General features: G+C 37.5%; 1 protein-coding gene across 1 annotated transcript in view; it reads left to right on the plus strand.

Annotated features, from left to right (window-relative positions):
- THBS2 (thrombospondin 2) overlaps positions 1-25,275 on the plus strand; it is a 32,513-nt gene extending 7,238 nt beyond the window's left edge. Inside the window, exons 5-22 of the mRNA XM_064708594.1 lie at positions 1,469-1,662; positions 2,443-2,583; positions 2,805-2,901; positions 3,622-3,792; positions 4,623-4,799; positions 5,552-5,725; positions 6,161-6,288; positions 6,399-6,551; positions 7,614-7,832; positions 10,898-11,005; positions 12,770-12,929; positions 14,078-14,196; positions 14,631-14,865; positions 17,652-17,879; positions 18,363-18,634; positions 19,622-19,719; positions 21,955-22,094; positions 22,766-25,275. Coding sequence (XP_064564664.1) covers positions 1,469-1,662; positions 2,443-2,583; positions 2,805-2,901; positions 3,622-3,792; positions 4,623-4,799; positions 5,552-5,725; positions 6,161-6,288; positions 6,399-6,551; positions 7,614-7,832; positions 10,898-11,005; positions 12,770-12,929; positions 14,078-14,196; positions 14,631-14,865; positions 17,652-17,879; positions 18,363-18,634; positions 19,622-19,719; positions 21,955-22,094; positions 22,766-22,773 — 2,822 coding nt within the window. The 3' untranslated portion in view covers positions 22,774-25,275. The remainder of the gene's footprint in view (positions 1-1,468; positions 1,663-2,442; positions 2,584-2,804; positions 2,902-3,621; positions 3,793-4,622; positions 4,800-5,551; positions 5,726-6,160; positions 6,289-6,398; positions 6,552-7,613; positions 7,833-10,897; positions 11,006-12,769; positions 12,930-14,077; positions 14,197-14,630; positions 14,866-17,651; positions 17,880-18,362; positions 18,635-19,621; positions 19,720-21,954; positions 22,095-22,765) is intronic.
- Positions 25,276-27,796: the final 2,521 nt, after the last annotated feature.

The raw sequence follows: 27,796 nt of genomic DNA on the forward strand, positions 1-27,796 counted from the left end.
AATAAGCTGTTATGACACAGAGTTCTGATCTGCTATGTGGTTTTGTCCCATACTGTAAGTGAAGCTGGACAATTGCTTCAACTTTGGAAAACTGAGAACAATTTTTTGTAGGCCTTGGCTAGTGGCAGATGTTTCATAGCTAATTTAAAAGCACATCAAGCCAATAATTCTAAGTTTGGTTGAGAAGTAATCACTTAATGTCATATTGTGTGTTGATGCTTTGTTCTTTTATTTTTAGCCTTCCAAATGAATGAAAAATAGTTTGCTCCTGTTTTCATTTCCTTTTATATTTATATATAACACTTTACATTGTATGGTAACCCATCAAATCAAGCCCTTAACATTTCTGAAAATTTGCCACCTCTGGTGATTTGTCAACACTGAATGGTATTGAGGTTTTGACACATATGTTTTATGGCACATGTTCCTGTGCTGATTTTTTCTTTTTAAATTGCTATATCCTTTGCTTGTCTTCCCTCTTCGGTAACCTTGAGCTATTCCAATGCCACTAAATGTGGTAAAGAAGTCTTTATTAAGAGTTGGAGAAGTATGGATTGCTGTATAGCTGATATCAACTTTGAGTTTCTCATGGAGTCCTTAGAGAAAGTGTCCATGGAGTCCATAAGTTATTTACCTGATGGAGATTCAAATGCTTAACAGAACACAGACTGTTTTATTTAGTTATCTAAGTGCTTTGTGCTTTTTTATTAATTGAAACCATGCATTCTGCTATGTTATTTTTCAGGAATTTACTGTAGACAGGGAAGTCTTTCAAAATTATATTAGAATATGTCCAGTTCTCCCTGCCAAATGCATGCAAAATTCTGTTTTAATTACAATCTGCCTTTTGGAGGAGTGTTTGGAGTGACAAATTAAATAATCTGTTTGATCTTAGCTTGACCTCCATTTCACTTCAGAATGAAACTGTTTTTATAACAGCTCCTCTGAGCTTAGCACTGAGCAGTGCAATATAGAGCAGCCCAGTCTGGTATACATTGCATAATGGTCCAAATTTGATCCAACCATGGAATTTATGGAAGAACAAGGACAATGACTTTCTGCAAGGAAACTCTCCTGCCTTTTTCTCTGCCGTAAGGAAATGTGATAGGTCATGAAAAAATCTGAAACTTTTTATGTCTCAGTGGATAAAATGGGTTTGCTTTTTTGATACTTCATCCTTTTTGTTAGCCTTCTTCATAAATGAATGTGTTGCAGTGCCAACAGTTTTAAAGTGAAGGCCATGTGAGACACAGCTTGGCTCTTAATTTTGAAAAGGGAAAGCCTATAATTGGAACCAGCTGACATCTAACCCCTGTTTTATTCATGGATATAATAAGCATGAAGCTGTGCCAAAATAGATGTGTTTAAACCCTACCTATGGGTGCCAGTCTGTGATTTCAGCAGGAATCTGTAATCTGTGGAAGAGCTTTGTATATGCTGCTCTTCTCTTTCATTCTCTTGCTACCAGCTGAAGTGAATACCATCAACGAGAGCACTGAAATCCTTCACTTGAGCCCCGCTGTGACATCGGAGTACGTGGGTGAGAAACCAGGCAAGGCCGAGTTCTGCGACCGCTCCTGCGAGGAGCTGGGGTCGATGTTCACTGAGCTCACTGGCCTGCGCATCGTGGTGAACAACTTGGCTGACAACCTCCAGAAAGTGGTAGGTACCTGCGAGTCTGGAGGGCTGATGGAGGTCTGCTGTGCAGTGCTCTTTCCTTCCTTATTTTATGCTGGGGTATTTAATAGAGATTTCTGTATTGCATATGAACACCTGTTAGTATATCCAGGTAATGTAAAGAGTCTCTTTTCATTTGTCTAGTTTGGTAGTTCTTGAGTATAACACTTTGATCAAGACTTGGTTTTCACACACTGGGTTTAAAAGAGCACACACACACACACATGCCCTCATACACAGAGGAAATCCTTCTACAGGTTTGGAAATTGAAAGCTAGCAATCCCAACCTTGCTTGCATACTGTTAAAGCCATTTTACCATGTTTACACCATTTATGAATACCTTAGTAAGTGGTTGCATGGGGTACCTAAACTGCAGGTAAATATATGGGACTATTATAGTTGTAGTATGATGGTGATGTTTTGCTGAAGTCTGCCCCTCTTCTTATTCTGAATCACCTAATTATTTCTGAAAAAATTTTCTTAGTATGTCATATGTGTCAGGACTGAAATCTTCTCACCTAAAGATGAGCTGTGTTAGAGTAAAGCAAAATGGCTAAGAGCAGATTTCCGTAAGTGTTGTGTGGCTGTTTGTACCATTCCTAGAAGAATTGCTATGCAGGACTGCAGTACTCAAGACCATCTTACTTACAGATATAAAACCAAATTTTTTGATGGAAGAATTTAGTCTGGTATCTTAGTTTTGTCTATTTGAAACAGTTTGCTTATGAAATACACAGTTTGATTTCATTAAATTCATCTTCTAGTCTGAAGAGAACCAAATTATGTGGGAACTGATTGGGCCTAACAAAACAACGAAGAACCAGCCAGTTTGCTGGCAGGATGGTCGTGTCTTTGCAGATAATGAAAGCTGGATTGTGGATAGCTGTACCAAGTGCATTTGCCAGGTAAGGTTTTGAAAATATTCTCTGCAGAAATGGAGTTCCTGCTCAACTGTCCGTGTCAGATCATATTTACTTACAACTTGGCTGGACTTAATGATGTTTATAAAGTATCCATGTCCCTGATATAATAAATCAAAACATTTTCACATTAAACTTCCCCAGATGCCCACCTTAATTTACCTCTCTGTGAGCATAAATCAGTAAATTTATTTTTTTGCCTTTAGGATTCCAAAATTGTGTGCAATCAAATCACCTGTCCAGCAGTTTCCTGTGCCGATCCAGTTTTTGTTGAAGGTGAATGCTGTCCAGTCTGCTCTCATTGTGAGTATTTGGCTGAGGAGAAAGATAGATAGATTTGGCATTATTTAAAATCACTACTAGTGTTTTTGAAAGTTCAAAACAAGTAAGATGTCAAGGCAGGTAAGATCAAACATAGAACTTGTATGTATACAAAGATCATACAAAATAACTTGGGTGCTTGAAGTTACCCTCAGAAGGATTTGGTCTGTCTTCATTGATTATATTGGTTACTTAGAATTGAGGTGATAACCTGCTTAACTACTTTGGACATAAAATGTTAAAAGTATGCTTCTCCCCAGTCATGTTTCACATTTTTTTTCCCATTCAGAGATTAGGGCAATGATCAATGTGCTCTTGATCATTGTTCACCATTATGCAGCTTTCAAAGGTGGGGCCACATGTCACACTGACCTATATTCTGAAGCCAAAGGCAGTTTGGACTCAGGTTTTGGCTCAGTCCATTCTAGAGACAAGATGTTCTTCCTTCAAAGATCAGTGCTTTGTGCAAACACACTGCACACTAGTTCATGAAGATCCAGAATTCTTATTTCAACTAACCTCTCATTATATTACACCAAAATTCTGTGACATCAGTGGCAGCTTGGGAAAGCAGAATTAGGAAAGGAGAGATCTAAATGTTAAAGTACATGTTCTGCAGAAAAAGAGAAGATAATATCTTCTAAATAGGATAATAGAGCAACTTTCAAAGCTAAGCACTTCTTTTTACCTTTTGCTCTGCAGCTGATGACAGTGAGGAGGGCTGGTCACCGTGGTCAGACTGGACAAAGTGCTCAGTTACCTGTGGCTCTGGGACACAGATGCGAGGAAGGTCGTGCGATGTCACCAGGAGTGCTTGCACAGGTCCGCACATCCAAACAAGGATGTGCAGCTTTAAGAAATGTGACCATCGCAGTAAGTAATCAATTTGTTCAATTTTAAAAGCTTCTTTGGACATGTCAAAGTAAAACCAAGTTTAGTCAGGACAGTATGTACTTGAGAAATCCTATATGCACAATTAAAGTAGCTGTCATTAGATTCTTTGCCAATTTTCCCCTCTCAAATATTCCTCCCTTTCCTGACAATTTAATAGGTATGTACATTCTGGGCTTAGCTATGTTAAAAAAAAGAAAAAGATGAGTGATCCTTTCTTTAACATTATGTTCTAGAGTCTTTTGTTTGAACTCAGTTTGGAGATAACACTTAGTTTGTAAACATGATTTTCAAGGCTGTTTACATCTGCCATTCAATGATTGTTGGGCCATTCCATTAACTTAGCTCTGTCTAGGAGTATAGTAATCATGGAATATTTCTGAAAAATATCAAAATACTTCTATGTTTAATGCACTTACAAGGATGATATTCCAGAAGTGTAGTTAATGCTATTGCAAGTTACCTGTGAAATCCAGGCTAATATAGTACCTAAGGCAATATATAGCAGCTGAGACTGCTAGATGTCCAAATATGCATTTTGAACAAGTTTGTTTCATTGGAAAAGTTTATTTTTAAGTAAAATATCTGCCATAATTGTTAGTCACATGTTGGTTACTGAAATTCCTAAGAAAGCTGTTCTTCAGTACCTGGGCTTTGTAAGTGAAATGGTGGGAAAGAGATGGGACATTCATCACATGTGGTGAGAGGCTCATTAGAAGGCTAACCTCATAAGTGAGTTTGTATTACTAAGTGAGTTTGTATTACTGCTGCAGGTGGGCTGTTTGCTTGAACTGTGCTCTTTTCTCTGGCAGTACGTCAGGATGGTGGCTGGAGTCACTGGTCTCCCTGGTCTTCCTGTTCAGTTACCTGTGGAGTGGGAAATATCACCCGCATCCGCCTCTGCAATTCTCCTATTCCCCAGATGGGCGGGAAAAACTGTGTGGGAAATGGGCGTGAAACAGAGAAGTGTGAGAAGGCTCCATGTCCAGGTGTGTCTGTGGTCTTGAATCAAAAGTAACACAATAATATTCCAGCTGAATTCCTTCTCCTTGTTCACATCTAAATGGCAGTGAATTTCCATGATGGAAAATACAATTTTATCTTAGGAGTGAAATAACACATAAGGGTGTTTTGAAAATGAAGGCAACAATGCAGTCAGAGGTTCTGTAAACCTTCCAAGTTATAATTTGGCTTTAAATACTACGAGTTTGAGAAATTTCCTATTTACTGATATGTCTCTGCATATCAAAAATAAACACTTCCTTTCTAAAAGGAAGCTGTCTCTGTACTTTTTAGGAATAGACATTGACTCCCTCAATAGTCAGGTTTCTTTGATATTTGTGAATACATTTTTTACACATTCAACACAATTAATTGCTATTATAATTCTTTTATTCGTCTACACTTTTAAACCATTTTTAGAGACCTTTCATTCCATACACTTTCACTTTCCTTTCATATAATTTTCCCTCCTTTTTTTCTCTTTGCATGTCTAGTGGGCATGGCAGGCTGTTTTGAATTATTGGCCCAAAAATGCCTATGAAGCAGTTGGGTGTTTTTCATTGGCTTGTTTCTGAAAATTGCTCTCAGTGCAAAGATCTGCCATCATTTTTCTATGATGGCAGTACAGTACATAGTGAGGAACTGTCTCTAGTCAGGGATCTGATGAAGGATTGTTGTCATTGGCACCAGATGTCCCCACTTTATTGCCTGTGATTCTCTGCTCTTTCGCACATCTTAGTGAATGGCCAGTGGGGTCCTTGGTCTCCGTGGTCTGCCTGCACTGTCACCTGTGGAGGAGGAATTCGTGAGAGGTCTCGCCTCTGTAACAGTCCAGAGCCACAGTATGGAGGAAAGCCCTGTGTGGGAGACACCAAGCAACATGATATGTGCAATAAGAAGGATTGCCCAATTGGTTGGTGTTCATTCTTTACTCAGTCTGAGTAGCTATTATTGCCGTTATCTCTTTAATGGTAATGATGAAGTGATGCTACAGGAATCTGCTAAGTATACCTTTGTCTCAGTAGAGGACATTGAACTATTTTGAGTGCTGTTTAGTGGGATTTTTTATATATTCGCAATACCAACTTTCTTGAACAAGTATGCATTTTTTAAATAGGGATTGAATATGCTGTAATGTGTTCAACTAAATGTAGCAATCTGTATTTTTTTTCTTCTTAAATCAATAGTAGTTAGTCTTAAATGCACTTAAAACCCCTAACTTTAGGGGTTTCATAAGAGTCCATTGCATCAAATGTGATTTAAGCTAATGATCAGAGAATCCTGGTTTCTTAAATGAGGTTTTATGTGCCTTTTATGCTCCTTACTTGATTTTGTGTATCTTTGCCAGATGGGTGCTTGTCAAATCCTTGCTTTCCTGGAGCAGAATGCAACAGTTACCCAGATGGGTCTTGGTCATGTGGGGCATGCCCAGCAGGGTACCTTGGCAATGGTACCTTCTGTGAGGATCTGGATGAGGTATTGGCTTTGTTTCCATTAACATCAGGAAATCACCATGAAAATTTCATTATTTGTGAATTACACAGCCATCTAATTGGTTTCTTTTTTTGTATTTTCTTTACCTGCAGTGTATAGCTGTGTCAGATGTTTGCTTTAAAGTGAATCAGGTCCATCGCTGTGTGAACACAAATCCGGGCTTCCACTGCTTGCCGTGTCCTCCACGCTATAAAGGAAGTCAGCCTTATGGAGTAGGGCTTGAAGTTGCCAAGACAGAGAAGCAAGTAAGTGATGTTGAAGGGAATTTGATGGCTTTGAGTAATTCTCATCTGAAATATCTTTGAGTGATGGCATAAGATAAACTTAGGTACCAAACAAAAATAGCTTGAAATAACTAACTGTTGTTTCAGAGTGTTTTTGTTTTGAGTTACAAAACACTGAATTTTGGATTGACTTTTTTAAGAGTTTGATTTTTTTTTTTTTTTGAAGGCATCTGCACAGTTGTACCAAATGAGCCTAAAGTTCCAGGGGCAAACATTTCCCTGCTTTGCATTCCTTTCTCTGAGGTTAACATACCTGTTCTGGAGAATGGAAACTGAAGAATCATGATTGTTTTTTTCATAAGTATGACGCTGTTAATTTCAGTGTTATCAGACACATGTCTGATGTTCTCACTCCCTAAATTCCTTTGGGCCAAAGCTTATCAGTGGTGAAGGACAGCAGGAAGTAGAAGTGAGGTTGAAGACTACAGTTTCCTAGAAAAGACAAAAAATGTTAAAGTGCAAGTCATGATTTGCCTTCTCTTTGTTACTGTTGAATCAACCTGTGGTTAGCTCAGCTTGTGAATTCTACATGTGAACCATCTGTGTAAGACTCTCAAATACTGTCAATGAAAAATATAGTGATAAGGAAGAGGTAAAAAAAACCTGCATGAGGTGAACACAAGAATTACTTAGGGTCTCTCTGATTTAAGAAAATAAGACAGTCCTTTTATACTGTCAGGCAAAACACTGAAAAAAAGAAGTGAGTACAATCTCCTTTCTGTTGCAGTTAATTTCTGGGGTTTAATGACACCTGGAAGAAGGCAGATACAGTTCTGAAATTGTTAACCACTTTAATTGCTTTTTAAATAATGTCCAATTTTTCTCGTGGTTTGTTTTAATGATTTTCATTGAACATATTTTTTGGAGTTGTAAACTGAGAGAGCAGTATGATTTACTAACCACAATCAAAACAAAGTTCCTGTCTTCAGAGCTCTAAATAACTGGTCTGATTTTGACAAAGCTGAGGCACGTACAGCTGGCTGTGATTATCCGGTTTCATTGAATATACTCCATCATTTATAGGTCTGTGAACCTGAGAATCCATGCAAGGACAAGACACACAGCTGCCACAAGTCTGCAGAGTGCATCTATCTGGGCCATTTCAGTGATCCAATGTACAAATGTGAATGTAGGACAGGTTATGCTGGTGATGGCCGCATCTGTGGTGAGGATTCAGATTTGGATGGCTGGCCTAATAACAACTTGGTCTGTGCTGCTAATGCAACATACCACTGTGTGAAGGTAGGTGAAAAAGGTTGATAAAAATGCTATGTGTTAACATTTCCACTTTTTCCTAGATAGTTGACAGTAACCCTTTTAATTCATTAAGCTGGTGCTTTCCGTAAGCTTTGACTGTTAGAGCATGCTGGTTTTCTAGGAGATTGTGAAATATGTATTCACTTAATCTGGTAAAATACAGTAAGGGATTCTCAAAATGAAATCCAGAATCCTCTGCCCTGGATTTCTTCCTACTCAGAGCACATGGACAATTGGGGTGCCTGTGAATGGAGTTAGCACTCTGAGAAGGAGTTGCCTAAAGCATGGGTGTGAGGCACAGAGCTAGTGAGAGCCAAACGGGGATCTCGGGGCCCAGGCCAGTGTGAAATCCTACCTGCAGGGCTTGTAAAAAGACACTGACAGCCATGTAAGGGCTAGAGTTCACAATGCTGTCTTGGACTACCCTTCCTTTTAAAGAGTTAGGCAGACCCCACACTGTGACAAGTGGATTCAGAGCCCGAGATAATTTTTAACAAAAGGAGCTTAAGAGAGGAATGAATGTGACTAATTAGAGGCGTTCTCCTTATTGCAAAGACTCACAGGAACAGGATGAGAGATTCAGCCTCTCTTGCCCTTCAGAGATGTGAAATCCCAACTCTCACCCTCGCAAGGGGAATCACCTGACCTGCCCGCCCCCATTGGCTCTACACCTGGCAAATGCCACCTATTCAATCTTGCTGTGCTGTTGTAGTGAACAATGAAATGTTACTACACCAATGAGAAAAAACAGCATCAGGGAGCCTAAAAATGGTGGCATGTAGGTTTAGTAGGTTGTGTTCACCAGATATGTTCCCTGGGACCTGGTTCTGTGCTCATCTGAAGCACACCAAGTCCTTCTTGGTTTCATGGCCTGAGGTTCCTTCCAGTGGGAATTGCTCAAAAATGGTGAGCAGCCTCCTTGTAGCTCCTGTCCTGATGCTGTAGGAAACCAGGCTGGAAGTTGTTCCACCAGTTTAACAATGGCTCTAATAGCTGAGGGTTGAAGGCACCACCTGGCAGGCAATTCCCTGGATCCTAGTTCCAAGTGGTGGCCTTCCTGATGGCTGCATGATCTCCGGTGGCCTTTCTGATGGCTGAATGACAGGCACAATACAGAGGAGCATACACTGTTTGCAGCAGCAAATTAAGCACCTGGGATGGAGGAGTTTTGTCAGAGCAGAAGGCATGTGCAGGTATTCAGTTTTAAACACCTACCTATGGGGCCACTGACAACACTGGATTACCTGCATATGATCACTAGGCAGAAGTTCAAGTGTTTTGCTAATTAGTCATGGCTGTAAGGGTTTTTCTCTTTTGAGAAAATTTTCACAGACCTGAAACATTTTTCCTTCTCCTTCTGTGTTAAAGTGATCTGCCTAGAAATCTTCTTGAGGTTCTAGCAACTTCTGAAAAAAAAAATGAAAGAAATGCAAAAATGACTGAACTCTAGACTACTATAGTGGTTAAAACAAATACAGACCAAGAGACTAGGAAAGTTTGAAATCAGGCTGTTTGAGAGAATAAGTCACTTGTGTGAATCTGGGCTCTATCAGCCAAAGAGTTTCAGATATGGATGGGAATTTGGGCCTCAAATGTTGGTCTTCCTCACTTCAATTGATGTCTGTTCATTGTGGATTCAGCCAACTTAGCTGTTGCGCTTCATATATATTTCTTTCAGTTCCTGTCATCAGAATTTGCGCATGTTCACTCTTGATGTAACACAAAGCATCAGTTTTGGTTAAACACAACATGCTGAACCCATTCAGAAAAAACCCTGTTTCCTAAGGTTGTTTAATGCTTTGTGTAATATGTGTTGATCTAATAGACACAAGTACTTCATTAAGAGGACCTCTCCACCTGCCAAAAAACCCCCTTAATACCACAAATTTTCAGACCCTTGTGTTCTTTACAAAATATCCTCGCTGAATAATTTGATTTTAAAAAACTTCTTTCCTTGAGCTGATAATGATTGAAAATTAACTTACTCTTGAGACTATTTTCTTTCATTATTTAAAAAAAAAATTTGTATTACTGGTAGCCAGTGTTGAGGTGGATAGTCAAGACTATTCACAGGCATTTGATAAAAAATTTTGGGGCTTTTATATTTATCACAATATTTCCAGTGCTCTTTTTCTTAAATTGTCTGCACTATTAGAACCACTGAGATTAAAAACACCTTACTATAAAATTAGTTTTTTAGAGTATGCGTTACAGAGGACATATTTGTGCACTCTTTTGACAGATTCAGTTTTGGGTGAGGTAGATGTGGAATGTGAGTAAAGATGAGAATAACAGAGTGTATTTTCATAGATGTATTTATTCATAGCAAGTGGTAGAGTTGAAGTCCATTTTAGCTGATTTTAGTATTTAAAAAAAAGCATATTAAAAGTTTGGCAAGCTATTTTACTTATTTTTCAGTGTGACTTAAGAATTGTTTATATAAAATAATCATTCTTTTCAAAGCTGTGTTACAAAATAAAGAGATCTGTTTGACTTTTATTTTTAAAGCCATGGGAGTGCAAAGGTACTGTTTTGCAGAACAGTATAAAGACACTTTTTTCAAAATCCTTTCTTAGAGTGTTCCCCTTCATTGATGTGTAGTACTTTCCATTGCTGTGTAGTAACTTTCCATATGAACAGCTGTTTCTGAAGACCTTCTCTTGGCTTGGTTTTTTATTTTTCTGGCAACAAAACCTGGTGGTTTTTTCTGTAATCTTCAAACATATCTTCATGAATTGTCTGCAAAAAGTTGGTGTAAGAGTGCATGTCTGTGCATGTGGTGTGTTTGTTCTTTGCTAGTTCCCTCTAAAATTTACTAGAAATGTCACACTAATAGCAGCTGGGAAATAAAATTATTTGCAGCTGCATTTCACTTACTTTACAATATGAAAGCAGCAAATGAATTGGCAACAAAAAACCAGGCACTTTCAATAGTACTTTGCTGATTGCTCTGGTTTTATAGTCTCTGGTGTACCATTTCTACTCTTCTGCTCAGGCAAGTTATCCTGACATAATGTAAGCATAACGTATTGACTATTTCTTTTGGCCAGGATAACTGCCCTCTTCTGCCTAACTCTGGCCAAGAAGACTTTGATAAAGATGGCAAAGGAGATGCCTGTGATGAGGATGATGACAATGATGGTGTCGAAGATGACAAAGTAAGCTGTCTGCAGTGTGTTTGACCTAAACATCCAATTTTAAAGAAAAGCATTACAATAGATGTGAACTTTATTGTTCAGAGCTTCAACTGAGTTATTCTGCACTTCCTTCCCTGAATGATGGGTAGTGCAGAATGAAGCTGTGTTCAGTCAAAAGAGAGTAGTACTGTGCAGAGCAAAGCAGCCTGGGAAACCCCAGGAACTATGTTCTCTGTATCAGTTTTGAGTTCAGTTATGTACGTGAAAACAGTTTAATGGAAAGTAGTTTTGGATTTTTTATATTGTAATGGGAGAATAACAAGTCTACTGTATTTGAAAAGCTGGTACATATTATATATATGATGTTATTTTTATTCATTGTAAATTTTTTCTGAAACAACTATAAACACAGCCAGTATAAAAGGAAAATGATGGGAGGAAAATACCTGGCCTGGTTTATACTTTCCTTCAGATCCACCCAGAAGACAAATTCATTTACCTGCAGAGTCTAAAAGATAGCCACTTAGTCTAAAACTGTTCCCTTGTACAAGCAACAAAAAGATAGAGGCACTTTGAGAGTTTGCTTCACCCTGGCTTTTTAGAACGTGTTTAGGATGAGTGAATTGTTATTAGAATTGTACTGTTCCTCTTTGTTTCCTTCAGAGGCAACCTAGATGCTCTAGAGCTTCAGATGGTTAAAGCTGGGTAAAGAGCTGTGCTCATTTGGTCTCTATTTGGAAAACTTAATAAAAAAAGGCAAACCCAACAAAAAATAATTTGATAAAGAAAAAATATTTAGTATGAGTAGTTTTTGAAGCTAGAAATTGTTTTATGAACAGCGTAAGATTTTGACTTGCCTCTATATGTTGCCGTTGGCTATATGAAATGTATTTCTGGGGAATTTACAGTATTGTGCTAAAAAATTATTTCCTATTAAATGTGGGTTTTTTCTATTTAGCAGAGAAAAAGGATGTTTAAAGATTTTTTTCCTTATGACCTCCCTTCAGATTCCATGCTACTGATGTAGCCCTCACTTCTACTGTTTTGATTTTCTTTCTTTCTTCTTTGCATTTCACAATAAGTACTTTCTTGTGCTTGTGAAAAAGTCCATTAGCAATTTGGGAATGTGTGAAATATAAGAATTATTCTTCTGGCAGATTTTTCAATTAAAATTATAGGAAATTTTCAAAATTTCATTTAAAGATCTCAGGTAAAAAGATTTTTGGCAAATGAGAGTATTTAATTTTAACATTTTTAAAAAACTTTTTACATTTTATTATCTTGTTCAATAGAACACAATCAATAAAAATTCAATACTTGCCTAAGTTGAAAAATCAACATATGTGATATAAACTTGAAAATATCCACAGTAGTTTGTTCCAAAAAAGTCAGAGTAATAATTCTAGTTGTTTCTTTTTTGTTTTTTGAAAGTTATAAAATGCAGCAGAAGTTGACCTGATTTTGCAACATGTTCTGATTTTTTAAGTACATGTACCAGTGATACACCTTTATTTAAATGTCTGAGTACAGATCCAAATGCCTGTTGCTCTCCCTGTGAGATAGGGAGCACAATTCACATGTTTTGTACAAAACAGACAGTTTTGTACAGGCTGTCCAGGTGCCATCCTGTTACCACCAAGGCCTTCAGTACAGCTTGTCCATTGAAAAAATAGCGGATTATTATTTGCTTTTTGAATTCTGTCCAAGATGAATAGGAGTTACACTTCATAGTATGTTCTCATGAGTTGTGATTTACATTGTGAAACCTATTTTTTTTCTTACTAGGACAATTGCCCTCTTCTGTTCAACCCTCGCCAGTTTGATTATGACAAGGATGAAGTTGGTGACCGCTGTGACAATTGCCCCTACGTGCACAACCCTGCTCAGATTGACACAGACAACAATGGGGAGGGGGACTCATGTGCTGTGGACATTGATGGAGATGGTATGATTGCACTTTTGAGAACTAGGTGCTGTTCCACAAGTGCACTTTGCTTTATGGCCAATAAGATCAGCTACTTGCTTTTATATGTGGAATAAAATTGCGTCTAGCAGCTCAAAAATGTTGGACAAGACAGAAAAGGCTGAGGTTCATCTGCCCTGTGTAGTATGGTTGCCCATGCAGTTCCTAAATGACTACAATTAATATTACTAAAGAATAAATCACAGCACTTCTTTATCAGTGTAATATTAAAAAAAAATAAATCTTTCCTTCATTTGTGTTCCAAAGTAATCAGGGTCTAATATGACACTTCTGTTGAGTTTTGCTTTTCCTTTTAGGGAGGGAAAAGAACATCAGAACATTCACACAGTTAAGACAATATCCATAGTAAACTAATCTGCTTTTCTATGAATGTAAAAGTATACAAAATCCACTTACTTGTGGTAGTTCTGCATTTGAAGAAAAATCCAATCATATGTTATTGGCTGAAACATTATGCAAATTTACGGGACCATGTAATACAGGGAAGAGTTCTTATATCTTTCCCAGAAAGATATGCCGACATGTGTTTGCTTCTTTTCATCTTATAATTTTGAAGTAGATTGTTGGCTTTGTAATGAAGCTTCCTGAGGAGGAACAGTTTCTTTTGAAAATTTGACACACTATACAATTAATGATGCACATGTTCTGGTAAAATTAAGTTATTTACTGGTGAGGCAGCTGAATATTAATACAGTTGTTTCTATACAAAAGTTCAGAAGTTTGAACCTGATGTAGCTGTGCATTCTATGCCATTTCTTAGAGTAGGGGAATAAAATCCAAAACAAATTATTAAAAGAAAATTACCCCACCCCTTTACCTGTTATTCAATTAAAAAAACCGAAATTCTTAAGACATAATCAGCCCTTATTTTTCCATCGGTAAATACATACAGAAAATTTTGTTGTAATAAGAAAATGGAATTGATGCCATAATTTTTTTCTAATATTAGTTTTAACTATTTGTAGCAATGATGTTGTAGCAATCAGAAAGCTTGAGGCCCTTAAGAGCCTTGCTTCTTCACTGGTGATTGCTACAGTGTATGGCTGTCTGCATTCTATCTTGTACTATTTTGATTTTTTTTCAATATTTTGGTGATTTTTTTCCCCTAGACATTTTTAATGAAAGAGATAATTGCCCTTACGTCTACAACACAGACCAGAGTGATACAGATGGTGATGGAGTTGGTGATCAGTGTGATAATTGTCCATTGATGCATAATCCAGACCAGGTAAATGAATTCAGTTTCCTTAATGGTAATATCAAAACAAGGGCAGAGAAAAGACCACAGCAATTGCTATCAGTCCCTGTACTGAGCAGCTAAAAAGTTGGATCCATATTGCTCACAATATGAGATATTTACATCTCATATTGTGAGATCCCTTTGTATCAGATGAAGGGAAGTACAGTGACGATTGCTTTAATCCATCTGCAAGTAAAGCCCTGCCCTGCAAGTGTCCGGGGACCAGATCTTACCCAGTGATAGAAAATTAAGTTGTCATACTAGCATGAGGTTGTGCTTGCGCTTTTAGCCCAGTTGTCCGTGCGATATTTGTCACTACAGAAGCCCTTGAAGAGAAGTGTTGAGCAGTTAAGTACCATGCTGTACTTCTGTATTGAGTAAAAATAATAAAATTACGCTGTACAATTCTTTTTTTGGGGTAGACTGATGCAGATAATGACCTTGTTGGTGACCAGTGTGACAATAATGAGGACATAGATGAAGATGGCCACCAGAACAACCAGGATAACTGCCCTTACATCCCCAATGCTAACCAAGCTGACCATGATCAGGATGGTAAAGGAGATGCCTGTGATCCTGATGATGACAATGATGGTGTCCCAGATGACAGGGACAACTGCCGCCTCAGATACAACCCTGAGCAGGAGGACTCAGATGGTAAGAGCAAGGTTGCGTGAATTTCATTCAGTTCTTAGTGTCTGATTTTGATCTTGGAGTATTAACATCTGGTGAAGAGAGGCTTCACATTTGAGACGCTGCTTTTGACATTTGAGACACCAGGAATTAGATGGAACTGAACTGCTCAGTTTGGTCAAGGGTTAGAGCATTAGGAAATGTCTTTGACAGGAGCTCAAACATGAACATACTTAATTACAGGAGAAAACCTTTAAGAAATTTTTTAAAAAAACCAAAACAATCCATGTTTTTTGTTAATATTCTTATTTTTACATTTAATTGAAATATTAAAAGTGTCAGAAAATATTTCAAATAGCTTGAAATACTAGTGTCTTAAAAAATGAAAAGTAAGCTGTTTCACTTTCCATCTGAAAATTAAAATGAAAAATGAAAAAAGTGGTTTACTGCAGTTTTGTTTTGAAAAACAGACTATTTCTTCAGGATTTTTTAAGTCAATTTTTTTTTTTTTTTAATTGACTTCGGAGCAGCTTTTCTCAAAAATTTTTTTACAGAGTGTTTTAAATATGTCTTGATGATATACATGTCGCAGTTTAAAAAGGGATACATAATTGGCTTTTTTTTTTTTTGGTAAAATGTTTTTGGTCACCTCAGACGGTACTTCTCTGTGCTTGGCATTATTTAAATAATGAAATAGTTTCACAATTACAATTTTAATTTTGAAAATGTTTATTATCCTTTAAAAACCACCAAATATGTTTACAATAATGACCCTTGCAATAAATGCAGGTAAGCAATTTCTGTTCCAAGTTATACAACTTGCTGGAGCTGTTCCATGGCTGTGCTGTACAAATTGAAAGCAGAATTTATTACCTACACAATATGTTTTTATGTACATTTAGAAAGATAAAATGCTGAGCCTTGTCTGATTTCCTGGTAAGACAACTGCTGTCAGGAGGAAGTTTCTGGTTGATAGTCAGTAGTAGCTCTTAAATTATATAACCTTTCAGTCCTATAATATTTGTCCAGGATATCTTTGTATTTGGTAGTCCCTGGAATAGCCCCTTAATTTCATAAATCCAGAATAAGGGTGACCCCAAGCTGAGATAGTTTAAGTTATCCATTACCTGGTTCTTGTAAAGGAAACTACATTGACGTATGGATTAATGATTCAGAAGAAGCATATATTTAATCAGTTTAGCCAGCTCATCACTGTCACTAGCAGCAGGTCCAACAGAAATCTTGGAAAAGGGTAAAAAAACCCAAAAATTGCACATAAAGATGAGGCCCTGGAGAGAGCTGTTGGATGTGACTGGATAAACAAACACTTTCTAACTTTCCTTGACAGGGAATGAATGTTGTCAGCAGCAACTCACTACCAAATGAACATCAGCTGGACTTCTAGTGAATAATTAGGTTCTTCTGTGAATTATCTCTTTGATTTGGCAAAGGAAACAAAATAGGAAATTAATTCCCTTTTCTCCAATGAGTGCTAAGACAAACAGGTGGAGGAACACACAGCTGGTCAGGATTTGGAGTTGTCTATTGCAGATATCCTGGGTGGAAAATGGGACCATTTTACCACATATCTGAGCTGCAGAGAGCCCTGAGACACTAGATGTTTCAATTTTCTCTAATTACTCTTTTCTTTTTGGCTGTTGCCTAAAACCCATTCTGCTTTCTGTCTGAAAGCTCCATACTTGGGAGCTTTGTTGGTTTGTCATGTTAATGTAGCTTTCCATTTTGCTGTGAAACATTTAGTAATAGATCAGCATTGAATGAGTTGGTGTTAATTCCCATGTTCTTAGGGCAGTCATAAACACTGGGGGGAAAAAACCCAAAAAACATATGCTCTGCTATGTGAGGATAGAAACAAATTAGTTGGCAGCACTGGTTTTGCATTAGTACCCAATGCAATATCCAGTGGTTTCTGTTGTAAAAGTTGGAGCCATTTGGGAATTTGTTTCTATGCTTGTCTAGTCAAGCTTTTCTACATTATTTTCAGGTCTTTTTGCTGTTGTGTGCCATGGAATAATGGAGTCATTGACATGAGTTTTTTTAATAGATTTCTCCTTTCACTTCTTGCTATTTGAGGCAAGTCATGTCTCCTGGTGTCCATTAATATTATAGGTAAACTAAGAAAGGAAATAATTTTTAGCTTTTCTAAAATATTTAGTGTAGTAAAAGTGTTGAGCAGAAGCACAGCTACAGATGAGCTGTACTTTTTTGTTCTCTAAAAAACTTCCTGCAATCCCTGTAACAAAACTTAATTTTTTCATTCTTCTGAGGCTAGTCCTGTTGAATGCAGTGCTGCCTTCTTTTCTCATGCATTTTTCTGAAGTACTATGTTATTTAAAAGCCAAATTGTTTTACCTACAAGTGAAAGAGTGGCTAAGCATATTTTATTGCAACACTCTCCTCCCTTTCTTTTGGTGTAGAGGTGACACATCTGCAATCTGTGGCATCTTAGATGGGTTGTTGCAGAAAGAATCTTAAGACAGTGATAAGAGTCTGAAAAATAGTTTAATATGATCAAGAATATATAATATTTAGTAGTGTATGATATTTAGTGATGTGTGGAAGATTAAGATTTTAATGCTGTTCTTTGAATTGACTTGCACAGCACAAATTAAAATGTGGTATTGTATCCACATCTGGAACAAATCAAACTGAAAATGTAATGCAAGCATTAGTGAATTACATCGACACAGCAAACTTCCAACTTTTCCCACCCTGATTCCAAAGTGGTGTATAAACTGGGGCCAGATAAATTGCTAACAATTGCCTCTGCTTATTCACATTGCTTACAGGTGATGGCAGAGGTGATATTTGCAAAGATGACTTTGACAATGACAATGTTCCAGATATCTATGACGTGTGCCCTGAAAACAATGCCATCAGTGAAACTGATTTCAGAAAGTTCCAGATGGTCCCTCTGGACCCCAAGGGAACAGCACAGATTGATCCCAACTGGGTTATTCGCCACCAAGGCAAGGAGCTGGTGCAGACTGCTAACTCTGATCCTGGAATAGCTGTAGGTGAGTATCAGATGTAATCATCTTTGGAAAATTAACAAGTGATTCTGTGATAAGGAAAGAGGAAAAAAAGTAGATGAAATGGTAGAAAAGGTTGGAAAAAGGGTACATAAATGCACCTTGTTGCTGCTGGAAACGTTGGACTAATGATGGAGGCAGTGTGTATGCCCAAAGTATACACAGCTCAATGCTGTCTGCTTTTTTTGTCCATTCATCTCATCACTGACTATAACATACATAAAATACTCAATTGAAAAAAAATTGTAAGTATAGTGCCTGCTGTCTTCAATGCTCCTTGTATGCCACTTATTTCTCTCCATAAGCCTCCATGCAGGCAAGTGTAATCACCTCCTCTTCTACAGGTGAGGAAACTGGGAAATACCATTTATGCCTCCTGCCAAAATTCAGGATGTAGCTGGGACTCTTGGGTGTGTGTAACTGGACCCAGCATTGTAACTCAATGGTTTGTATCACGTCCTCCTCCAGGCTACGATGAGTTCAGCTCTGTTGACTTCAGCGGGACGTTCTACGTTAACACAGACCGTGACGACGACTACGCCGGCTTTGTGTTTGGCTACCAGTCCAGCAGTCGGTTCTACGTTCTGATGTGGAAGCAGGTCACTCAGACCTATTGGGAGGACAAACCCACCAGGGCTTACGGCTATTCTGGTGTGTCACTCAAAGTAGTGAATTCAACAACTGGTACTGGTGAGCACTTACGAAATGCTCTCTGGCACACAGGAAACACCCCTGGACAGGTGAGAGATTTAAAACTTTAGGCCAACAGTGCATGACTAATGTTTTAAAAATAAGGAACATTTTTCAAAAATAATTCCCTCTCACACCTCAATTTTTGCAGTTGTTTATCAGTTTTTCTTCAATTACCTTATAAGTAGTGTCAATAGTAACACGTGCATTGTATTTTAAAGACAATCACATAAAAGGTAAGATGAGGTGTGATCAAAAGGAAAATGAGAGAGATGTCTCAGTTATGCAGGAATCCTTTGTTACTTCTGTATTGGCACTTGCTTCTTTGGTGTTCCAGCTGGTTTGAATTATACATGGTTTAGAGTACAGTGACAGAAAAAGAGAAAAGATATTGAAAAAAGAGAGAAAAACAGCTGCAGTTCCAAATAGGGTCCAAGCATGGAAGAAACTTATGCATTTTGGAAATTAGGTTAGTAGGGCTTCACTTGTGGATAGGAATTGACAGGACTGTCACTGAGAGGAAGTTTTCAAGTAGCAGCCGCAGGCAGTAACATCTGTACAAGCTGCAGTTCCTCTCCCTCACTGGAGGCACTCATTCAGCATCAGCTCTGTCAGTCTGGTTGTGTGTATGTGCAAACCCAAAGCGTTCCAAAAGCATTTGGACAATACTCTTGGACACAAGATGTGACTCTTGGGGGTGGTCCTGTGCATGGCCAGGAGTTGGATTTGATGATCCTTGTGAGTCTCTTCCAATTTGGCCAATTCTGTGACGCCATAAGGGAAGTCATGGTTCAATGCCGTAACAGTCTTCAGTGACTCTAGCTGTGAAACTGCAGGTGAATATCTGATCAACAGTTTAAGACAGAAATTTCCATTACCGTCACCCCATAAAAGAAGTCTTTTGATGATAGAGTCAAATGTTAAACTATTTTTGGTTTCATACTCTGCAGAAAACAAGCTTTGGTATTTACAGTGGTGGATGTGGAGTTACTGGGGCATGGTGTGTTTCTAATAAAGCATTTGTATTCCTACTGTAGGTGCGTACTTTGTGGCATGATCCCAAGAACATTGGCTGGAAAGATTATACTGCTTACAGGTGGCACTTGATTCATAGGCCTAAAACAGGATTAATAAAGTAAGAAATATTTCTGTACCTCTACATTTTCTAGTAGCAATGCTTTTGTCGCTGTTGATTTAAAAGCTATGTTATCAGTTTCATTGTTGTTTCTGATAATTGTTACTTGTGTGACAGTTTGTCCAACATTTTGGGAACATTTTATTATCTTCAGAATAATTTACTTTTCTTTTCAGATGTATTTAATTTAATCTGGATGGTTCAATATTTACATCAGCTAAATACTCTTAAATTAAAGAAAAAAACATAGGCCTCTTTCTCAATAGCTTTTCTGTAAGGAGACCAAAAATTCCTGAGCAAAACTCAAAGCAAGATTAGAACATGAGATTGCTCCCCAGCCTGAGGAATTTCAGTGAATGAAAATAATTATAAACATGAGCATTGCCTCAGGGAAGTAGGCCAAGGGCCTGTCTACTTCAGCATCCTGTCTCCCATAGTGGCTTACACAAGACACTGCCAAGGTGGCCATGAGCACATCTGTAATGCACGCAGGGAGATGTGGCAAATGACTTTCTGTATAGCCCAGCTGTTCAGCTCATGTTCCAAAGACTGAATATTAACTGCCCATGTCAGTTTTATCTTCTCCTAACTACTGAAACTGTAAAGGATATTTTTCATGGGGTAGAGTCAGACCTTACCTCCAAAGGTCTTTCTTGGGCTTATGTGCAGGAGGTTTTCATTTGTCTGTGAAAGACAAAGTGTAGACAAATTAGGATAGACTAAGTTACCTGTTTTTTGTAAAGAGAGAGTTTCTTTATGCTTCAGTGTGTTGCAGTACAAAGCATTGACTGATAAAGGTCAAAAAGAAACTTTATTTTTTCTTTCATGTTGCTGTTATCTGTAACTTCCTTTACAGAATCTACATAGTGTCAGACAAAAGATGTTACCACTGGTGTCACATTAGATAAATCTAGCATGGCAAATTCTGTGGCTTGGGGCATTAAATTCCTTCATATGTTAGGGTGTTCTGATATAAAATGAATTTATTATTTTTTTCACTAATGAAGTTGTGAAACAATTTATTTGTACAGAAATATCAATTCCATATGAACATGATAAAAGCTATGTAATTTTTTTGATGGGTTGAATGAACTATTAAACTCTTTCCATATGTTTTGCGTTCTTGGTATTTTGAGAATTATGTTAAATAGGATTACATGAACTTGAAAATCTGTCATTTTTTTTTACTGTTCTTTTCACCATCCATTAAATACTGATCTCAGGGAGCAGTTCCATAATTGTCTTTGTGCACTTTTCAGGGAAAAGAACACTTTATTACAAGTGCATGGACATGTATTTCTGTCTAAACAGAAATCTGCCCCTACCTAACTGCTGAGTTCTAGGAAGCTGCTCAGGTGTTGTCATCCTCATGTGAAGCCATCTTGCTGCGTATAACTAATGTATTGTCAGTTGAAGCAGGACAATAATCCCTGACTCCAAAAGCTAGTCTAATTAATAAACTATAGAGTAATTTCTCATTTGGCCAAGGAGACTGAGAGCCTAAAAATCTAGACTATCGCAAGGTCTCCCAGGAGAAGCAGAGGATCCAAGTTTGTGGAAATGCAGTCTCTGATAAAGAAAGAAAATGAAGTGCTGACTTTCGAGGTCTTTTGTCTCCAGGGTTGATGCCTGAAAGACTGAAAAAAACAAGTTCTCCTTTTCCAATTTATGATTAGTCTAGCTTTTTGTGTCCAAATCCTTCCAGCTTTCATTAAGCTCTTAAAATGCTTGAAATTGAGTTTCAGCATGTCTCCATTTAATGCTTTGTTTGAATCTAAAGGGATGGTTCTTCCAATTTCTGATGCTGGCCCTTGCACCTAAAGATAAATAAATCAGCTGTTCACACAGCTGCAAAGACGGCTTTGTTCAGTGATGTGACAAGGAAGGCCGTGTGCTAACCCCTGAGTTCACTGGGACAGGGGCTTATCAGTGAATGCTAGTACATGACATAGTTCATTCCAGGAGACATGACTGTTCTAAATAAAGAACTGGGAAATCTTTTGCAGATGGTGTGCATGAAAACACTAAAGGAGCAGTCCCACTGCTTCTGATTAATGTGTTATGGCTGCCAGCCACGTGGGTGTGAGATAGAGATGAGAAGTGATCTGTACGATGAGGCTGGGTTTTCTGGTGCCTTGATAAAATTAATTCTGTTCCAGGTTTTACAGACTGTTACCAGCTCTTACACTGGATACTGTATTATCCTCTTTGTTTAATTTATGTTCTTCTTTACAGAGTTCTGGTTTATGAAGGGAAGCAAGTCATGGTGGATTCTGGACCAATCTATGATACAACTTTTGCTGGTGGACGATTAGGTCTTTTTGTCTTCTCTCAAGAGATGGTCTATTTCTCTGACCTCAAATATGAATGCAGAGGTTAGTTACAAAAAATGTCTGGAAGACGCTTAAGCCTTTCATAACTTGTGGAACAAGCACAAAGTGTCTAAATGAAAAGTATCCTGTAAATGAAAAGCAATCTGTAATATCATAGCGTGGCAAAGACCTTTGGTGAAATGCCATGAATGCCCCTTGCCCCTAGAATAATCTCAATTTGAATAATAAACCCCAGATGTTTAATACTCTCCACCTGGAAAAAATGAGGTAGAAATTTCTGAGAAAGACTTGCTTAGAATTCCTCTATATATCCACTGTCCTCTGTAGGCTATTTCAGTATGACCTGCAGGCAGAGAGATACTTCTGAATCACCCCTCTTTCAAGAGGCATAGAAAAGAGAACAGATATCTTTAATGAGCATGTCTGTCTGAAATGCCTTGTCTGAAGTGTTTTGAAATACAGATAATGCTTTTCCAGGTTTTCTTGTATTATTTTGTGCAGCTAGATACATAGCTGCACATACACATGCTTCTCTCTTTCTCTATGTAGGCACATGTGGTTTTATATAAATGTCCTCCCATTTGCAGGAAAATGAAGAACAGAAGGTGTTGTGCTGCATCTCTTAAGTGTATCATGGTGGAGTTCTTTTTTGATTGACTTCCTAACCAAAAAGCCCCCAATCATAATTAATATATTTTTCCCATTTCTTTCAGATGCTTGAGCAGTGGTTGCTGCATTACCAGCAAAGTACTGTAGATGCTATGCAACCCAGACACCTCAGTACACCCTGGTACTCCCAGTTTCTGTTTTTGTGTGCCTCCTGTCCTCTCTCCCTATGCTCCACTCTCCAGGATCCTCCCAGCTGCCAGGAGTGCTTCAGCCACCCTTCCACCCAAGTGCCTTCTCACAGCCAGGACCAATGAAACCTAAACGTGAACGTCGGACCCACCACTGAAGCAAAAGCAGATTGATACATTGCAACACTTTTGCAGAGTGAAATCTTAGCAAAACTTGCTTGTTTGTTTACTTGTCTTTTTTAAAGAATGACGTTTACATATAAAAATGTAATTACTTAATGTATTTATATATATGGAGAAAAAGAGGGGGGATGATGATTGTCAGTTGTTATGTTTAAGTGAGGAAAAATGTGTCTTAAATTTTTGGGTGCATGGTTGACACTTCCTAGCTCTGATCAAGACTGGACTTCAGTAACACAGAGCTTCTGGGTCTAATTTTAGCAGAGTAATGGAGGGCCATACCAACAGTGAAAATTACTTTAGCTATTAAAGATCAATGTTAAACATTGCTTGATTCAAAAAGGTGCTTAGTTGATAAGGATGCTCTTAGTAACACTCTTTAAAATTATTATTGGTAAAAGTGTCAAATTTCCAACCTAAAGCATTCTTTAGTAGGGGCTTTATTTAGGCCAAACAGAATTGAACTAGAAACTCTCATGTGGGAGAAAGGGAAGAGTGATTAATTTAAACATCTGAAGCTATCACTATTGTCTGACTTCCAAAAAATTATTTCCAGTTGCCCTGTTTTCATCATATTCTGCATTGCCTTGTAATAAAGAATATACCGTTACTAAGTGGAGCAAAATGAACCTGAACCACTTTTCCACCTCTGCTGCAAAAAGCACTTTGACATCCTGAATCCTGATGTGGGTTTTTGAAAAGGTGGCAACGCCGCCATTACTTAATTTGGTAACATATGAATTTAAGGTTCCATTTATAAATATTTTGTTAGTAATTATTGTGATTATCACACCAAGCTACCTTCTCTGATAATTGATTTTAAAACATATAATCCATCAATAATACATTCACAAATAATGGTATTTTAAAGCTAATTTTGAAAGCATATCACAATATGTAGATATTGTCAAAGCATGGCCTACACTTAAATATAGTTCCATGGGTTTTAGTCATGTATACTTCAAAGTTAAATGAATAATAATAATAAGGAATTTACAAATGGAACCTTAATATATATCCTAATTTTAATATTTTTATATTGTTACCTATGTCTGCTGTATATAGAACTTCTTAAATAATGCTGAAGGGGTACCAGTGTTTATTCTAAACAGATACAACAGTTACTCAGATAAACAATAGTATAGACATGTTTAACATTTTTGTTTTGTTTAAGATGTATGAGTATGTTCACAAAAAGAACACAGGCTGGTGTAATTTTATTCATAGATGCGATACCTGATGGAAGAATACAGTACCTCTGCCTTCTTCTAGGGCACAGTGACCTAAATGTTGAATCAACTTTTTCTCCTTTGAAATAGATTTTGTGGCTACATTCATTAGAAAGGAATCAACAGTTGCTGGCTTTATTGCACATTTTATAGTATTCATATTATCAAATATTTTTTTATTTTATTTCAGTTTGTTCTGTTGCTGGTTTTTCTTTTGGATTTTTTGTTGTTTTCACAAATCCTCTTCATGAGGTTTTAAGAATTTCAGTTTCTTTTTGGTGTTTCAAATGGCATCCCCAATTTCCAAGTGACAGGGAGGATGACTTCATTAAATATAATGAGTAGTGACTGTGTAGGGTTTATGTTTTGTCAGACAGAGACATCAGTTTAGGGATGAAGATGTTAATATTTGGACTGTACCATAATTTTCCTATTCTATGTAAATTATTTATGATGGGTTTTTAAAATTTCTTTTTCTTTTTTTTTCCTTGCAAGCGTGTGTGAGAGAGTGAGACTGATGAAATTTCATTTTGTTTTGCCAAAGATTGTAAATAATTATTTATTTGTTTACAAGGACAGACATTTATCAATTGGCGTCCTGATTCATTTAGTCAGATCCTCATTTTTATATATATATTTTAAGAAATTAGTAATAGGAAATAAACTGTAAAAAGGTTTTATAATCCAAAATCTCTTTACCTTTTTTATAGTTGCAGTTTTTCTTTAAAGAAAATATTCCATATTGCTAAGCCCTTAGCTGAGCCTCTTGCCTTGCTGGAAACCAGTTCATTTCAAGCAAACCAAGAAATCTCTCGCTTTGCGAAAAAATCACTAACTGTCTTAAGTTTGTAAACAGCAGGTTTCCTAGGATCTCTGACAAGACATCATTCCCCATGAAGTTTTTATCTGGCAAACAATCACAAATTTTATTTATAGCGTTGTGAATGAGAAATTTTGGTCCTGCTTCTCTGTATTGTGTCTTGGCCCATATGTTTGAACAAATATATCTTATTTTGCAACTGCTGCTTCTCTGAGTCCCATCTGAGTCATTGGGATTCGTTGGTGTGAGTGGGGATTGCCTTCCTGCTGGAGAATTTCAGGAACCAATGAATCATCACAAACCAAAGAGAATAAAATACAAGAAAATAATTCTTAGCATGAGACATCTTTCCTATGAATATAAACAACTCACAGGGAGGGGAATTTGAATTGCATTAGGAAAAATAAGAATGCCAAGCATGTCAAATGCCAGTTTTGAACTTTGAACACTAGTTCGAACTTTTCTTGGCCTTACAAATATCCCAACTATTTGGTTTCCTTGGCTTATGATTCCCATGAGAGTACTTAAAACATTACACAAGAAAGCCATGTAGCCTTCAGTACATTTCTTTGTGAGTACTTTAAAATGATACAAATGTTCAGTCTTGTAGGCATCTGCAAGGACGTGAATTATTGACATTATTCAGCTAATTAAGTATGATCAAGAACTTATTCTCCACTTTCTCAAGAGTTTTTTAAGCTCTCTGGTATGGATCTTCATGAGAGTTTTGAACATGAGCACTTATTTATGATTCTGTTGGGAAAAAAAATCAATTCATGGCACCAAAAAACCACCCACAAAACTAAAGACAGGGAAATAAAATGACTGGAAATGTGTGAAAACATAACAGCAGCACTTTAGCACTAATACAGGGTCTCTCAGAAAAACAGAAGGAAGGACCAAAAAAAGCAAAATTTCTGGAAATGAGCAGGTTCACCTAAAGCAGTGGCATCCTCTGACCTTTGTCCATTGGTCTTGCCATCTTTTTTAAGGCTTTTGAATGTACTCGGAAGTATTTACCACAATCTGGTAAAAATACATATTTAAAAATTATGCAGTGTCTGCACATTCTGGTTCCCAAAAAGAGATGGGTATGGAAGAAGGTCTGAAATTCCTGTGGAGAGGCTGTTTTTTCTCACGAGGGGAAGCTGAGTAGAGTAGGTGAGGATTCTGCCACTAATATATGAGTAATACTAGGTAGAATTTTTTTCACTTCCCTGGGCATCATGTTCCCACCTACTAAAATTTAGTGATACATTTCCTCACATTTAAAATACTTATTATATCTTGTGTGTATCTAACTGGTTTTGGGTCAGGAAAAACAGGAAATCATGAAATCCTGAAACCCTCCTAAAATTAAGTTTTGATGAGACTTCTTGACCCCTTCTAAAATGTGGGGGTTTTGGATAAACTTTGGATAAGCCACTGAATCCTGAAAAGTTAAGATGAACTCACAATATTTAAGTATTTGTCCCTTATAAGAGAAGCAGATTTGCCATGGTTTCTTCCAGAAAGAAAGGAAAAAATTCCCCCCAAGGATTATACCTGGGATTTTGCATTCAGGCAGCCCAAATAACATATCATGAATACTAACATACGTGTGTACTCCCTGCTGGCCACACGACGGGACAAGAGCGCAGACTGTCACGATCAGAGGGCCAAACCCTCATCTTGGTCAGCTCAGTGGGAGTTTTGCTTGAGTGATAGCTGGATGAGGTTCAGTCTTTGGTTTGTGCTGCAGACATCCACAGAGCAAGAGCTCTAATGCTTGCATGGGAACATCTGCTCTCTAAAGCCACTTGAAAAAAATTATAACTATGTAATAACTTGGCACAGCATTGTTTCCATTGTGGAGAAGACCACCCTTGTAGATGAGGAAGGGGGGCTTTGAAGGAAAAGAAATGTGGTGCTGATTAAACCAAAGGTTCTTCTAATCTATTATCCTATTTCTTGAAAGATGCCTGTATCAAATTCACTAGAAGAAGGTGTCAAGTATTTATCATTAAAAACCATACATTAGCACTCCTAGAAGGAAAACATAATAGCCCCAGGCAGAAGATGGGTGGGTCTGCCTTTGTGCCTGCGTGGTTTATTTGGCACTAACATAACTGAAAATATTATTGTTATTCATAAAAATATCCCAGATTTTTAATTCCAATTCTTCTTCTATTGAGAGCTCTGGAGATTGATTATACATTCTGTATGGTATAAATTTCCTTTTTACCAATTTCAGGTCTGTTGCTGTTTAATTTCATTGACAGGCTTGATTTCTCACAGACTTTGGAAAGGAATTAATAGCATATATTTCATTACAAAGCTGTGTGTTAGAAAAACAGTATCCTACTTTGGTTTTACTGCTTTGTGCAAGTGTCTGTAATGGGTTCATGTGGTACATCAAAGGTAGAAGAATTTCCTCTGCTTACTGAAAAGATCAGCTGTTGTGTTGTTGATATTTTGTTGTAGGTACAGGATGCTCCCCATGTTTATGGCCTTCTCCAAATTTATCATTTTAGCTCTCGTGCAGATATGTTATGTATATGCACATGCATACTCAGAGAGAAAAATCTACATATTTTGCAAAAGTTAAGTATCATTCTGCGCTTGGCTTGTTCTTAATGACTTCCCTAGCCAGCTGCTACTGGCCACACTTGGAATCAGGCAAATGATATGGACAGACCTCTTACAACCTTTCCCCTTGTCAATTATCACTGAGCATTA

The sequence above is a fragment of the Zonotrichia leucophrys genome, chromosome 3 (genome assembly GCF_028769735.1).
Source record: "Zonotrichia leucophrys gambelii isolate GWCS_2022_RI chromosome 3, RI_Zleu_2.0, whole genome shotgun sequence".
In the NCBI taxonomy this organism is placed as follows: domain Eukaryota; kingdom Metazoa; phylum Chordata; class Aves; order Passeriformes; family Passerellidae; genus Zonotrichia; species Zonotrichia leucophrys.